The sequence below is a fragment of the Nyctereutes procyonoides genome, unplaced genomic scaffold (genome assembly GCF_905146905.1).
Source record: "Nyctereutes procyonoides isolate TBG_1078 unplaced genomic scaffold, NYPRO_anot_genome, whole genome shotgun sequence".
In the NCBI taxonomy this organism is placed as follows: Eukaryota; Metazoa; Chordata; class Mammalia; order Carnivora; family Canidae; genus Nyctereutes; species Nyctereutes procyonoides.
Genome location: NW_026575139.1, coordinates 9,307,206 through 9,324,220, shown reverse-complemented (window position 1 = coordinate 9,324,220; position 17,015 = coordinate 9,307,206). Strand labels below are relative to the sequence as shown.

General features: G+C 41.5%; 1 protein-coding gene across 5 annotated transcripts in view; it reads left to right on the top strand.

Moving 5' to 3' along the window:
• Nucleotides 1–2,330: 2,330 nt before the first annotated feature.
• PPP4R4 (protein phosphatase 4 regulatory subunit 4) overlaps nt 2,331–17,015 on the top strand; it is a 105,287-nt gene continuing 90,602 nt past the window's right edge. For 4 of the 5 annotated variants that reach the window (XM_055304520.1, XM_055304519.1, XM_055304517.1 and 1 more), the window contains exons 1-2: nt 2,331–2,573; nt 3,895–3,968. In XM_055304520.1, the coding sequence (XP_055160495.1) occupies nt 2,454–2,573; nt 3,895–3,968 (194 nt within the window). In that variant the 5' untranslated portion in view covers nt 2,331–2,453. Of the gene's footprint in view, nt 2,574–3,894; nt 3,969–17,015 lie in introns of those variants that run through there. The other variant, XM_055304522.1, reaches the window with a different exon arrangement.

Below are 17,015 nucleotides of genomic sequence, written 5' to 3'. Positions count from 1 at the left end.
GCTTCTCCCTCTGCCTATGTCTCTGCCTCTCTCATAAATAAATAAATAAATAAATAAATAAATAAATAAATAAATAAATATTTAAAAAGACCTGTGATAGGTAAAAGCATGAAGTCATTAAATATGGGAAAGTGTAGGAGGAGATTTTGAGTAGGAAAAGATTCTTCAACGAGACCCAAAGAAATCTACTCCACCAGGCTAAAATTAGATGCATTTGTCTACATTAGAATAAGGATTTCCCCTATACTGTAGGAAAGCAGAGGTCAAGCTATCACGGTGCGTGAAAGATTGGGAGAAATACTTGCATTTTCCAAGATATGAGATTAGTATTTAGAATATATAGGAAACTCCTTCAATTCACTCAGAAAATAATGGCAGAAAAATAGGCAGAGGATGCAAATAGTTAATTCTTCTTTTTTTTCAGAAATGTAAATACACAATTTAAAAAAGATTTTATATTTTAATTCAATTTGCCAACATATAGTATAACACCCAGTGCTCATCCCATCATGTGCCCTCCTTAATGCCCGTGACCCAGTTACCCCATCCCCCCACCAACCTCCCCTTCGCAAACCCTTTGATTCACAGAGTTACAAGTTTCTCATGGTTTCTCTTCCCCTCTAATTTTTCGCCACTCAGTTCCCCCTCCTTCGCTTATGGTCCCTTTCACCATAAATAGTTAATTCACAGAAGGAAACAAATTTCAATGGTTCTTCAGTATACAAAAAAATGGGCCACATCACTTATCAATAAAAAAATTAAAAGAAATTACAATGTGATACTGCATTACTGATATCAGATTTCTGTAAATTAGGACACCAGATAATACCACATGTTAGCATATGAAGTGGAAAACGGGAACCTCTCCGTCTTCATATGCCACTGGTGGGAGTGCAAACCGGCGAAGCCACTTGGCAGAGTGAAAACAAGCATTGTAGACTCCAAGACCTGGCAATTCCATTTCTTTCTTATGGTCCATCAGGGACACGTGTAGTACCATTCCCGTATTGTCTGTGGTACAAGGAACTGCTGGCAACCTAACTATCCATTTTTAAGGAATTTTAAGTAAAATGTGTTAGATGCACAAACTGAATGCTTTTAGTGGTCAGGGCTAATGAGCACCTAGAATATATAGATAGCCCCACGGATAAATGTCCAAGAGATTATGTTAAGGGAAAAACAAGAAACAGAATGAGTTCTTAGCACGGTACCTCTCATGCATTTAAAAAATAATACAAAAAAAATACAGAAACTAACAGTATCTTTGGAGGATATACACGTGTGCCGGGACGTAGCTTACACATACGAGAGAGGGTGCGCATGGCAGCTTAGAGAAATGGGACTGCAGAGAGGGAACGAGTGGGAAATAATAAAATAACAGCTCTCGCAGGAGCTGGAGTATGACCAACATAACTTTTGCCCCTGACGTCCAAAAAAAATCGCTCCAGTCCCCTTCCCTTTGCTTTCTATTTTCCATGGAATCAAACGTAGGCGACTCAGCGCGGCTGCCCAGAGCAGGGCTTTTCTCCAAAAAGGACCTGCCCCTCCCTTGCACGCCCCTTGCCCAGCGCTCGCTTCCCTGCACCCCTGCACGCCTAGGGGCACGTCACACAGTCACAGCAAGCTCAGATTTCAGTTCGAAGTGGGCTTCCTCTGACTTCACTAGCCAAGTCTCACTGATGGTTTAAGATTGGGTGCTTCGCCTCCGGGAGTCCTTTTCTGGCCGCCGCCCCCCCCCCCCAAGTGCTAGCCTCATCCAGGACAGTATTCCCTGCACCCTTGCCCCCATCACCCGCTCGCACACACCACGTCGTAATTGCTGATTTGGGGTACACATCCCTCCCCCAGGGCCACAGCTGAGTTAGGGACGTCTCCTAACGCCCACAGCTGGCCTGCTGGGGTGGGCGATCGCGCCAACTAGCGCAAGGTCTCTCCCGCAGGTTAAAGACCACAGCAGCCCACCTCCCTCTGCTTTGCTTCTCCAGCCATTGGCTCAGCCTCGCCACTCCCGGCCCCCGCCCCCAGCCCGCCTCCGCAGGCTGCAGGAGGCGGGGGCTCTGCGCACGCGCCAAGGGGCGGGGCGCGCTCGGCCGGGCGGGGCGAGGGGGGACCGGAGGGCGACGCGCGGCGGTGGGGGCAGCCACGGCCCAGCGCGGCAGTTGCGTCGAGCTCGCGTGCGCTCGGCGCCGGGGGGCGGGGCTGAGGTGGCCCCCGTGGCCCCGCCCCCGCCCGTGGCCCCGCCCCCGCAGCCCGCCCGCGCGCCTCGCCCCGCCCCCCGCCTGGGCCGCCCCGCCCCCGCCCCTTCCCCCCCGCAACCCCCGCGGCGGCGCTCCTTCTCCCGCCGCCAGCTATAGCCTCCCGCCCGGCTCCCGCGGCCGAGAGCGGGAGAAAGTCCTGCCGGGGGGCGGCCGCGGGGCTGCTCCGGCCCGGGCGGCGAGGGGCCCCGGCGGTCCATGCATCCGCCGCCGCCCGCCGCTGCCGCGATGGATTTCGGTCAAAACAGCCTGTTCGGCTACATGGAGGACCTGCAGGAGCTCACCATCATCGAGAGGCCGGTCCGCCGGAGCCTCAAGGTGCGCCCCGGGGAGGAGGAACCGCCCGCAGGGCGCCCGGCGACTGGCCCGCGCCCCGACCCCGACCCCGACCCCATCCCCTTCCCGAGGCGGCCCGGGACCTTCTCGGAGTGCGGCTGGACCCCCGTCCCCCTGCGGCCGCAGTGTCACCCCGACCCGGCCGCTGCCGGGGCTCGCAGCCCGGACCCCATCCCGGGGGGACGGCCCTTCGGACGCCCCGGGCCCCGACCCGACCCCGACCCCATCCCCTTCCCGAGGCGGCCCGGGACCCTCTCGGAGTGCGGCTGGTCCCCCGTCCCCCTGCGGCCGCAGTGTCACCCCGACCCGGCCGCTGCCGGGGCTCGCAGCCCGGACCCCATCCCGGGGGGCGGCCCTTCGGACGCCCCGGCCCCAGCCCGCCCCCGGAGCGGACGGCCCAGCGTGGTCCCGGGCGCCCCCCGCCAGGCCCGGCCCCGCCCCCCCTCCGGTCCACGCGGGATCCCCTTCCCCCCCTCAGCCGGGCCTCCCTCCGCGCAGCTCCCCGCACCCGTGCCGCGGGCGTCCTGCCGCCGACCTGGGGAGCCCCCTGGCCCCCCGCCCCCGTCCTGGGTCTGCACACATCGGTCCTCCGGGACTCCGGCTGGGACCCCGGTCCGCCCTCCCTGGGCTCCCCTCCCCCCGCAGAGTCATCTGCATCCCAGCCCCCAGCCCCCAGCCCCCAGCCCCCCGGGCTGCTGGCAAACCCGGTTTCCCGACCGCCCCCTCCCCCAGCCGCCCTCTCCGCTGCTCCCTGGAGCTTTTCTCACTCCCACCTGCCGCAACGTCGCGAATCTTTGATTTCCTTCCAGCCCCCCCCACTCCACATTTCGTCTTTCTTCCTTCTCTCCCGGCTGCAGTTTGCCTCCATCCCCTTTGTAGCATTTCCTGGGGGTGGAAAATGCTGGAGAAATAGCCTCGGGCCATTAGGGATTTTCAAAGTACGTGTGTATTTTATGCATGCATGTAAAATCGAGTTCGGCAATGTCCTGAAGCCACACTGTAATTCTCAAGACAGAACAGTTAAAAAAAAAAAAAAAGCAACGAACCCATACCCCCAACCCCCAAACTCCCAACCCCCCCCCACCGAACTCCACCCCCCGACCCAACGGTTCCTTAGAGACCTCTGTGGTTGAGGTCCGCACCTGGAGTCCGCAGACTCTTGATTAGTTTTCAAGGATGATGCTTAATTGTGAAACTTTTTCATTAGTCTGTACTTCTATGGGGTTCGCGGAGGGTCACTGGGGTGGGGGGCAGGACTAACCCACCACGTGTGTGTGCATAATTTGTGTTTTACACTTGACAGACACCAGAAGAGATAGAAAGATTGACCGTCGATGAAGACCTCAGCGATATTGAAAGGGCTGTGTATCTGCTCAGGTATTGGCCCCAAGTCTTTCTGCGAATTTGTGGCTCGTTCCCTGTGGCAGCAGGGATGAACGCGTTGTGGTGTTCAGATGTGGTGTGAACCGCTCGAACAGAGTACTTTGGCATGCACAGCACGTAATTATGTTTTAAGTTAAGATTTTGGTATGGGCTTAACGTTTGACAACTGAAATCGATTAAGACAAACCAACTTCTAGACTATTTCTTGGAGGAGGAGGAGGAGGAACAGAACAGCTAAGGATTTGACTTGGATCTCGTTCTTTTTTATTTATTTTATTTTATTTTATTTTTTTTGTTTTTTTATTTTCCAGCTTTGGTTGTTCTCCCACAGATCCAGTAAGTTTAGCTGAGTCTTCAAGAATGTTCAGTGATTAATTTTAAGTTAATCATAGAGTATGAACTTATATGCTATTTACTAAGTAGAAAAAACCCACACACAAATAGAGTAAGTAGTTCAGTTTGTTGCTCAGCATAGCCTGTTTATATTACTTCTGCTACGTAAGCTTTGTAATTTTGTCTGAAAGAGTTTAAAATTTAATTGAGCCTCTCTTATTCAAGTGTGATCTCACAAGCTCTGCAGAATTGTTTAATCCAAGTGGTTATTGCAAATATTTGTAAAATTTCTCTTAGCTGCTTAAAAAACTTTGGATTTAGCTTCTTAAAAGCTAATGCAGTGAACATTAATGAAATTATCTGTGGAAATACTTCAGCAGCAGAATTTTTTCCTAAGGTATTTTGTGTATGTTTGTTTTGAAATTTCTCTTTGACTTACAGCCACATGTTTTTCGCTTTGGCAAATTAGTTTTCACTTTTGTATTTTAGAACGGATTTTGAAAACTGGTGTTATTTACCTCCTGAGATACTTATCATCCTTGTTTCCTTAGCTTAGGTCAGTTTTGCCAGTTTCAGGTGCTGGCAAGTTTCTTGTTCTCCTTTCTAATTTATAGGTCATACTTCTAGTTCCATGTAATTCAGTGGAGGGTCCTGTAAAAAGAAATCCCTCTCCATGACTTCCCTTTCCATGACTTCTCTTAATTATTCTTTAGCCTATTCATGGCCTCTTGGGTTTCTCTTCTTAGTCAGAATTGTAGCATGCTTATCATTTAGGCCATTCTCTCTAATAATTCTATCACTTGAAAATGTTTCTGGGTATTAGACCTAATGTTGGTGTTATTTCCCCTACTTTGGTGATCTTTGGTAGTATGCTGTCATTATTTCTCCCCATTTATTTAAAAGAAAACTTTTATTTATGTATGAATTAACAATATGTGTTTTTGGTGTTTACACAGAGAATAGTTCAATGCTTAACCTTTTTTGATACTTTATTGTGTTCTATTTGAATACTTTATTCTTTAGTAATTAACATGTTCAATAGGGTGAACAATAGTTGTAAACTTCCACCTTTTCCCAGAGTTCTTTTGTTTGGAGTAGATAGACCATTGTCGAGAGTTTGGATAAGTTTTTTTTTTTTTTTTTTAATTCTATTTTTTTTTTATTTATGATAGGCACACAGTGAGAGAGAGAGAGAGAGGCAGAGACACAGGCAGAGGGAGAAGCAGGCTCCATGCACCGGGAGCCCGATGTGGGATTCGATCCCGGGTCTCCAGGATCGTGCCCTGGGCCAAAGGCAGGCGCTAAACCGCTGCGCCACCCAGGGATCCCTGGATAAGTTTTTAAACCTACAGCAGTTAATGATTTGTAATAAGTTCCTACTTATTCCTACTGGATTCTCTTCTTTTGCATAAACTCTGGTTTACAATTAGGAAATGGAGAGTCTTGCTCTACTTAACTTGTGACAGCAGATACCTTATTCAGATACCAGTGACAAGGCTTCTTTTTTAGGAGAGCTTATTTGTTTTCTATTTTGCTTTTCTTGTTAGTGAACCGGGTAATCTAAGTTGTATTTCTCAGACACAGAACATAAGTTTTATCTAGTTCTGGAATTTACAAAGCCCTTCAGAGACAAATGGGTCCTCTCACTCTTATTTTTTTTTAAAGATTTATTTATTTATTCATGAGAGACACACACAGAGAGAGGCAGAGACAAAGGAAGAGGGAGAAGCAGGCTCCTCACAGGGAGCCTGATGTGGGACTCGATCCTGGATCCCAGGATCATGACCTGAACTGAAGGCAGGCACCCAACAACTGCTGACCCACCCAGGTGTCCCAGGTCCTCTCATTCTTAGACAAGTTTTTTTTTTTTTTTTTTTAAGAGATCTGATATTTAGTTTCTTGTGGCTGGTCTGCCTTGAAGGAGGTTTGGAAGGTGACTAAGAAGGCAAACACTAATTTGGTTGTGTATAGGTTCTCCAGTAGAGTTTTTAGTATTTATACTACCTCACCGCCTTCTGGGGGAAAGTGGGATTTCACCTTGTAGGCCAGCTTCTAAAAGCACACTGCCTGAAGCGTTCTTTCTTCCCAGGGATTTGGGGAGGGTGTGGGGATTGTCTTATAAATGAGTTCCGACTTTGTCTCTGTTACAGCCTCTTCTGCTATCTTATACTAGGCCTTTTATTTATTTATTATTTTTTTAAAAGATTTTATTTATTTATTCATGAGAGAGAGAGAGAGAGAGAGAGGGGCAGAGACACAGGGAGAGGTAGAAGCGGGCTCCATGCATGGAACCCGACGTGGGACTCGATCCCGGGTCTCCAGGATCACGCCCTGGGCCGAAGGTGGCGCTAAACCACTGAGCTACCCAGGCTGCCCTAGGCCTTTTATTTTAAACGTACTCTATTTCTTTTCTTTTCTTTTCTTTTCTTTTTTTTTTTTAAAAAAAAGGTTTTATTTATTTATTAGAGAGAGAGAGAGCTCACATGCTGCATATGTGTGGGGTTTAGGGGGAAGGAGCAGAGTGAGGGACAAGCTAACTACTGAGCATGGAGCTCGTGGGGCTTGATCCTAGGACCCTGAGATCATGACATGAGCTGAAACCAAGAGTCAGATGCTCAACCAACTGAGCCACACAGGTGCCCCTTGGTTTTTTTTTTTTGTTTGTTTGTTTGTTTTTCATTTGATTTTCAGATTTTTGAGTGCTCTACCTTTTTCTTTGTATAGGATATTTAATATCCAGATTCCCCCCCGCCTCTGTCTTTGAATGTCAGATTTGTCTCTTTAGTTCTCTTATTTTGTATATTAAAACTCTTTCGGAATCTTAGGTTAAATTAGAATTCATGCAAATGTGTTTTCATCACACATGCTTTTATGTCAGTAGAGGTTCTGATAGCATTTAAATTGAATCTAATATCTAAAACATTATCTGTAGAGTACTGTCCTCCAATGCAAAGCAAATTACATGGTTCATTATCTCACCCTAAAATATGGCAGATCAATTGTTAATGCAGTTTTCATAATTAAGCTTAGAACATTATGGTATTTGAAGACATGACACAGATGAATTTGTGGTTTTGCATAAATACGATGCTGATACATCCATCTGTGGCATTTAGTGCTGAAGCAGAACAGCTTTCCTAATAGTCACAGCTTGTGGCTTCGTCAAAATCATATCGCATCATCTTTTTCCTGTTCTCTGTCTTCTTTGCGATTTTGGCATACATTTTAGGAATGTACTTAAAATATGTGGATAATTTTGTTAAAGAGCCCTAAGTTTGTATACTGTGCTTCATTAGGTAGGTCTTTACTTACATATCTGTAATTGCCTACCAATTATTGTTTCCACTCAGTCCTTTACTTTTTGAAGCAGTCCTGCTGGCCTCTTCCACTGTTATTCATATTCATTGTGTTCATCCTTAGCTCTGCTTTTTCTTGTCCTGGAGGACCTTTCATTATACCTGTTCAACATTTTCCATCTCCCGGATCCAGCTATGATCTTGCATCTTTCATAAAGCCTTTCTTAACTGCTGAAACCACATGGAGCCCAGACTTCTTTGAGCTCCCATATCACTTATTGATGCCTTCCCTCAAGTAATGATGAATCACTACACAGTATTCCTTAACCTGCCTGTGTGTGAACATTTTCTTTCATTGTAAGCTCCCAGAGGGCAAGCCATCTGTTATGTTGTTGCTGTTTTGGTCTTTCTCGTTCGGTGCTGTGATATAAATATATACTTCTTAAGGTGTTTTTGTCAATTTAAGAAGACCAAATGGATTAAGATACTTCTGATTTTTTTTGTAAATATTGTAGGCAATAGAATCAATCAGAGTTAGGTTATAGCCTATTCTACTGTTTATTATCTGTGTGACCATGAACATGTTATTTATGGTTGTTATGCTCTCTTTTCTCATCTGTAAAATGGAAATAGCAATTCCTGTTTCCCAAGCTTGTATTATGTATGGAGCCCTGACACAGAACAGGTACCCAATTAATGTTAATTTCGTTCTGTGTCTTTCCCCCATCCCTACTTCCTTGTTCCTTAAGTTCTCAGGATACATTTCAAACTTTTAAAAGAGGTTACGATATTAATTTTGCCTTCCAATAATTTAGTAAAGTAACTGGCAAGTAAAGTATGTCAACTGAAGTTTATGATCGATACTATTAACTTCTTTGGCTAATAGTCTTTATCAGAAGCCAGAATCTTCATGAATTATAATTAAACATTTTTAAGCCTGAGTAATAAGGCCAGCCTGTTTTAAAGATTTGTATTTTCTTACCAAATGACCTTATCTTAAGCAATATTTGCTCTTAACATATTGCATGCATTGTGTGGATTGGTTAATGTTAACCTCACTTTTATGTTGGTTGTTTTTACAGTCACTGTAACACTGCAAATTAAAAAAAAGAGATTATTTATTTTAGAGAGAGAGAGCCCGCTGGAGAGGGAGCATGCACATGGGCTGGGTGAGGGACAGAGGGAGAAGCAGAGGGAAAGACAGAGAATCCCATGCAGACTGCCTGCTGAAGGCAGAGCCTGGAGCAGGGCTTGATCCTAGGACCCTGAGACCATGACCTGTGTCCAAATCAAGAGTTGCCTGGGTTACCAACTGTCCCCCCATCCCAGGCCCCTATGCAGTGAGTTTTAAATCATTTTGCACTTTGCCTTCCAGGAACAGCCAGGTAAAGTGCACCTTTAATTAGAAACTTTTCCCCTCTGCCCCGCCCCTGTCCCTTGTTTGAGGAGTAAGTGCTCCCCCTAGTGAAATCATAGAGGGAGCTTTCTGCAGCCAAGTCTGAAAATGAACCAAAGTCCTATAAACTTGGCTACTGCTGATCACCTCTGGAGACTCTTGGCATTCAGGACTAGAACAGGACAGCAGTAAGATAGTGGGGAAGAACTTGAGGGATAAATTTGGCTACCTGGCTAGGTTTTGATCGTTTTATCTTTAAAAATACCTATTGTATTTGTTCTGCAAATGTGAAAAGTTGTGTGAAAAACTCCTTTGTATGGCCTTATTTCTAAGATCTTCTGTATCCCCACACTTCTTTTATTTTCACTAATGTCTTGATTTCTTTTTTTGACGCCTTCTGCCTTTTAGTACAGTTTCAGTAAAACGGATATATAAGGGATGTGTGTGTGTTTGTGTGTGTATATGTATGTGAGACAGAGGGAGACTGTGTATGGGGGTGCTTGACGGTCTAGTATTACTTTGCCACGTTTTCTTGAGTGATGTACAGAAGAGCATTTTTAATGCCTCACAAGTAGAATGGATATTTGGTTACTTAATCCAAAAAAATGGTCAGTGTAGGGAATCATAGAAATGATACCTACGTTCAACATTTTATTTTAATATAAAAATATGTTTTTGTTTGCCAGTCTTTGTTGTAGGTCCACTGCCTTTTCTTTGAGCATAGGTCTGCTGATTATAGTTCAGGATCTGCTTTATTGCATTGATTACCCCCATGAAGCACTTTTAATGTCAAGTTTATGTTTCTTTAAAGCTAGGTGAGAATTGCAAGGTGGTTTAGGAAGCGTTTGGAAAGCATGGTCCTAGAGTTTTGTGATTTTCTACTCATCTTTTGCAAGTTGTCTTGTTTTTCCTAATTCAGTAGCAATTTTCTTTGGTAAGTTATCTTTACTGAGTGTTTCTAAAACTTTCAATTTATTTTTCATAGAAATGATTCTGTTTTTGCATCTCATGTTTCTGCAATATTTAATTCAATTATGTAATTGTAACAGCCAGTAAAATTGGGATAAACTGGTCTGAGAACAAATACAGGCAACTCTTGGTTACAAATCAACAAGAGCAGAAGCCTGTGAATATTCTAGAAAGTAGCCTATTAGCTATGACTTTCAGCCTGCCTTTGGCAAGGAAGTGGAAAGTGTTGTTTAGTTGGAAGAGTCTTTTAACACCATGCAGAGAGAGATACTGTTTTCAAAGTGTGCACTGTGATGACCTCCCTTCATCCTTGGTTATCCATGATATTTCTCTCTTGTTTCTGCTTTGATTTTAGGCCGTGGTGTGGTCTGTTATTAATTTACTTTTGTATACTAAAAAAGAAAAAGAATTAGAAATCTTAAAGAGTTTCTTTCCTTCCTTCCTTCCTTCCTTCCTTCCTTCCTTCCTTCCTTCCTTCCTTCCAGGTGGAGAGGAAAGTGAAGGGGCAAAGGGGGAGGGAGAGAGAATCTTTTTTTTTAATAATACATTTATTTTTTATTGGTGTTCAATTTGTCAACATACAGAATAACACCCAGTGCTCATCCCGTCAAGTGCCCCCCTCCGTGCCCGCCACACAGTCACCCCCACCCACCGCCCTCCTCCCCTTCCACCACCCCTAGTTCGTTTCCCAGACTTAGGAGGTTTCCATGTTCTGTCTCCCTTTCTGATATTTCCCACTTATTTTTGGAGAGAGAGAATCTTAAGCAGGCTTCATGCCCAGCAGATCATGACCAGTCTCACGATCTTGAGATCATGACTTTTTTTTTTTTTTTTTTTGAGATCATGACTTGAGCCAAAATCAAGAGTTCGATGCTTAACTGATTGAGCCGCTCAGGCGCTCCACAAAGATACTTTCATGGACCTATGTTTTTGTCTTGTTATTTATTTGTTTATTTTTAATTTTTGTCTTGTTTTTTAAAACAAGCTTATTGAATGTCTGCAGAAATGTGCATAAATCCTAAATATGTAGCTTGTTGAATTTGCATGAATGAACACACCCATGTAACCAGCATACAGAACACAATCTACTATATATTAGCCTAGCACCTCTCTTGTACTTCTGTCCAGTTCCTTCTGTTCCCTGCAAAGGGTAACTACCATCCTGACTTTTAACATCATAGATTAGTTTGCCTGATTTTGAACTTAATATAGTAGGAACCATGGAATGTACTGTTTTATGCTTAGGTTTTACTGAACCTTTTCAAAAAGAGATTTGTCCATGTTGTTGCATGGATAAATAGATTGTTCATTTTCATTACTGTATAGCATTCCATTATATGCCACAATTTATTCATATAATATTCACATACAAGTCTCTTGGTGAATAGATGTGTGCATTTCTTTTAGTTATTTTCATAGAAGTAGAATTACTGGTCATTCATGTATGCATATGATCAGTTTAAAAGATACTGCTAAACAGTTTTCCAAATTGTGTCAATTTAAACTTACACCAGCAGTGTATGAGTGGCCCCAACCCTTAGTGTTTAGGAAACAAAGTGACAAACTTTCTAGTATATAAATTTTCTAGCATACTGATAATGAATTGCCTACTTAATCACCTGAAGAGGTTTTTGTTGGTTTTTGTTTTCCTGTGCCTGATTTTACTTATACCATTGAACATTTTTCTTTTCCTACAAGAATGTTCCCTGTAAGAGGTCCCATTTAAAGAAAATTGCCCAAATTATCATCCTCTGTGAAGATGATGCTCGAATAACTTGCCTTTCTACATTGAAGTAGGAAGCACTTTCATTTTTATGTTTTAAGATAGACGGACCAGTGTTTCACATATTAAGAGGAGTATATAATGGATTCCGGTTGTATATCTTATTATTACTCAGGCCAAATTACTTAAGCCCTTGGCAAACCTTGAATTCCCTGTTTCGGAAAAGTACTAGGTCACTGAATGTAGGGGGTTTGGCGATTATTTCCATCTCCTTTGCCTTGCCTTTTGTTATGAGCATAACAATGACATGTTTCTTTTTTCCTATTTACTGAAGCTTCAGAAGACTGTCTCTGTGACATCAGGAGAAAGCAGAATGCTCTCAAGGGATCTGTAGGAAAAGCTTAACAAAAAACTATTTTCATCAGTGAAAAGTGACCTATATGGTGTCATTGGAAAGATCTAGAGCTTACTAACATGATGCAATTATGAGAGATTTGGGAAGTTTTTATCTTAAGTATAGTCAGATATTAATAATAGAAGAGATTTGTAATGTAACTATTACTTTAGAATAAATCTTATGAGTTAAGTTAAAAGATAGAGAATGTTTACTGAGTACTTGTTAGGTGTTGGGCATCACCTGGGGAATGATAACATTACGCAGCAGATAACTTGTGTTCAGGAAGTAGTTGTTTAAGGGAGTGAATGCATTTTTCTTAGAGCTCAGTAGAAGAGAGGGCATCCCCAGTTAACAAGTGTGTTGGGTGTTAAGAAGGCAGGAGGTTGTGTCAGAAATACTTTATATTAAGACAGACCCAGATTGATTCTTAGAGGCTGAGGCTCACTCATTTACTTATGCAGAAACCTTGAGTAAGTTGCTTAGCTTCTCTGAGTCCAAGCCTCCTATCCTAAAATCAGAATAATAATACCTATGCTGTAGGATTGTTAAGATTAGAGGAAATGTATGTAGAGGGCACAGTGCTGGGTTCAGAGTTGTATTTAGAGAAGGATAGTTTTTTATTTTATTTTATTTATTTATTCATTCATGAGACACACACACACACACACACACACACAGATGCAGAGACACAGAGAGAGAAGAGGGAGAAGCAGTCCCGTGGGGAGCCAGATGCGGGACTCAATCCTGGCACCACAGGATCATGCCCTGAGCCAAAGGCAGAGGCTCAACCGCTGAGCCACCCAGGTGTCCCAAGGGTAGTTGTTGTTGGTCTTTTTAATCACCTGTTTGCAATTCAGTACATGACTTATAGATGTATGTATAGGGTATATGGAAAAATCCCATCTGGAAACTTCCTTTAGTTATAAAGTTTCTCTTCAGATGGTACCCCTTTGCAGTCAATCTTCCACTGTGACCCTGGGCAACCAGTGATCTGCTTTTTGTCATAGATTGATTTTTAGACGTATGTTCTAGAATGTAGACGTATGTTTTCATATCTCTTGGATGAATTCCTAAAATTGAACGCTGGGTTATGTGGTGAATATATGTGTGTTTTCATTTTTTATAGTTTTATGAGGTGTAATTGATATCCAATAAATTGCACATATTTTAGCTGTACGATTTGATGAACTTAGATATATATACATTTAAATATATTAAACATATAAATATACATATATTTATATAAATTTATGGGTGTGTGTATATGTGTATATATACATATATATAAAATGTATATATGTATATATATATACACACTCATAAAGCTATCATCACAACTAAGGTAATGAACATATCCATCACCCTCCACAGTAACTTTTTTAAATATTCTCTCCCATTCCCCTGATCTCCCACTCTAGGCAACCATTGATTACCTTTCTGTCACTATAGATTAGTTAGCAATTTCTAGAATTTTATAGAAATTAATTGGAGTATCTACTTTTTTGTCTGACTTCTTTTACTCAGTTGTTGTGAAGTTCATGTATACTGTTGCATGTGTCAATAGTTTATTTCTGTTTGGTGTTGATAATTATTCCATTTTAAGAATATAACATTTTGCTTATCTATTCATCTGCTAATGGACATTTGGGTAATTTCCAGTTTTTGGCTACTACAGACTTAAGTGGCTATAAATATTCAAGTACAAATCTTTGGTGGGCACGTGCTTTTTCTTCCTTCTCTGGTATACAGCTAGGAGTATGATGGCTGGGTCATGTAGTGGATATTTACATTTGTAAGAAACTGCTAAACTGTTTCCAATGTGAACTATAATTTTACATTTCCAGGCGGTGTATGAGTTTGAGTTGCTCCATGTACTCATTAACATTTGGTATGATCAGCCTTTTTAGTTTTAAGCCATTTAATGGTGTTTCTAGTGGTCTAGCATAATGGTGTTTCATTGTGTTTATAATTTGGATTTCCCAAATGACCAGTGGCCCGTGAGCACCTTTACATGTGTTTATAAGCCAGCCATATATTTTGTTTGGTGAAGTATCTGTTCAAAACTTTTGCCCATTGGTTGGATATATGTTTTGCAGATATTTTTCCCAGTCTGTAGCTTTTTAATTTTTATAGAAGTATTTTTCCAAGAGCAAAGATTTTTTGCTTTGTTGCAGTCTAATTTTGATGAGGTCTAATTTATTGATTTTTTCCCCTTTATAATTAGTATTTTTTTGAATTATATTGAGATTTTTATCAACTTCTAAGCAGTTTTAAGGTGTTGGCTCTTAATTTTAGGTCTGTGATCCATTTCCAGGCAAATGGTAAAGATAAGGTTCGAGGTTAATTTTTTTGCACTTGGCTGTAATGTGAAATGGAAAGGGCCAGTTTGCTAGTGTAAAAATCAGGGGACATAGCATCTTTGTCTGTGATCACATTTAAGTCACTTAAGTTCTTCAGGCACCGTTACCCCCTCTTTCCTCCATATAATATAATGGGTTGTGCCTGACAGAATTTAAGGTTCCATCTTGCTTGAGCAGGGTATCTTCAATTGTAGGATAAAGATGTTGAATCCCAGTTTATTATTTCATCCATTAAGTGGTGCCATTGGTCATCCCTTTGGGCAGAAGGTCCTTGGAGAGGTGAATGGTTTCACAGCTTTTTAAAAAAGTGTCATTTGTAAGGTAAACAGTCATAATTCAGAAGGTGCCTGTGTTTCATTAAGGATTGGGTACAATAATATGATTAAAGAAAAATACTCATTTTGCTGAACTAGAAAATATCAGAAAATAGTTTTTCTTTCAAGAGTGCTACATATTATAGATTTGGTGTGGATATGTTTGGGGCAGAATGAGAGTTATATGGCCTGCGTAAAAATATTTTACATGTTCGTGTATGAAAAATCAGACTTTTCAGTCTGACTGAGAATTGTCATAGAAATTCTCTTGGTAATAAGTTTACAAACTTGTCTGCTTGGACATTCTCTTGGTAATAAAATTAAACTAATTTGCTTGAAAAGTAGGTAATCTTGAAGAAGGAAGGGATTCACAAAAGTACATACAACCTGGCCATATGGGGAAAAGGACACCTCTCCTTGAGGCTCTGATAATGGTGGGGAAGCGCGGGGTGGGGGGTTGGTTTATACATGTGGATGGTGTATATGTGTAACTCACATAATTTTCTAGTCATATGGAGGATTTTCCCAGAACTTTTCTGTTATTGGTTTCTAGTTTAATTCTCTAATAGTCACAGAACATTCTCTACTTTGCTTGACTTCTGAGGTTTTATGACCCAGAACATGATTGATCTTGGTGAATTTTCCATGCATACTTGAAAAGCGTGTGCATTCTGTTGTTGGGTATAATGTTCTATAAGTGTGAATTAGGTCAAGTGGGTTGGTGGTATTTTTCAGGTCTTCTATATCTCCAATGTTATTTTCTATGTACTTATTCTATTAATTACAAAGATTGGAGTATTGAAGTCTCTATACATGCGGATTTGTCTACTTCTTTCAAATCTGTCAGTTTTAGTAGTTCACATGTTTTGGTTTCTGTATTTAGGTACATATACAGTTAGGATTGTTGTTTTCTTGGTGACTTAACTCCTTTATAGTTATGTAATATTTATCTTTATCCCTAGAAATATTTTTGTTTTGAAGTATAGTTTATCTGATATTAATATACTGTAGCTTTTTTTTTTTGGTTAGTGTGTACCCAGTATATCTTTTACTGATCTTTTGCTTTTTTTTTTTTTTTTTTTTTAAGTAACTTTGGAAGGAATTATTTTAGGTTTCCAGAACACTCACAAAAATAGTTCAGAGAGTTTCCATATACTTTTCATCAGTTTCCTCTAAAGCTAATATCTTACACAACCTTGGTACTTTTGCCAAAGCTAAGAAATTAACATAGGCACATCACGATTAACTGAACTATAGATTATTTTGATTTCATCAATTTTTTCACTAATGTTCTTTTCCTCCAGGATACCACATTGCATGTAGTTGCCATATCTCCTTAGTCTCCTCTTGGCTGTGATGCTTTTCTAGTCTTCCCTTGCTTTTCAATATCTTGATAGTTTAAAGAGTATTTGGTAGAATGTCTCTCAAGTTGTATTTGTCTAATGTTTTTCACATTATTATATTGGGGTTTATGGGCTTTTGGGAAGACTACCATGGAGGTGAAATACCTTTCTCATCCCATCATTTTAGGGGATACATGCTATCACTACAATTTATCACTGGTGATGATAATCTTGATTACTTGGTTAAAGTAGTGTCTGCCAGGTTCCTCCAAGTGGTGAGAAGTGGTGAGAGAGGACCTCTCTTGTTTCTGATCTTAGGGGGAAGGCATCTCTCACCATTAAGTATGATGTAAGTAGTCCTAATTTGCTGACAGTTTTTATTAGGAATGGGTGGTGAATCTTGTTGAATATTTTTCTGAATCTAATTGGTATGATATATGGCTTTTCTAACTTAGTTTTTTTAGTATGCTGAATTACATTGATCAGTTTTCAAATGATGAACCAGCCTTGCATTCTTGGGATGAAATCTACTTGGTATAAGTCTTTTTAAATATTTCAGGGCTCTATTTGTTACTATATTTTGGAGGATTTTTGCAACTAATGTAATGAGAGATATTGACCTACAGTTTTCTTTTCTTATAATATCTATGCCTAGTTTTGGTTTTAGGAGAATGCTCATGAAATGATTTGGGAAGTGGTTTCCTATCTTCTGGAAGAGGTTGTGTAGAACTGGTAGGATTTCTCCCTTAAATGTTCATTTTTTTTTTTTAAAGTAATCTCTACTCCCAACATGGGGCTTGAACTCACAACCCTGAGATCAAGAGTCCCATGCTTCATTAGCTGAATCAGCCAGGCGCCTCATATTTCTTCCTTAAATGTTAGGTAGAATTCACCAATGAAACCATCTGGG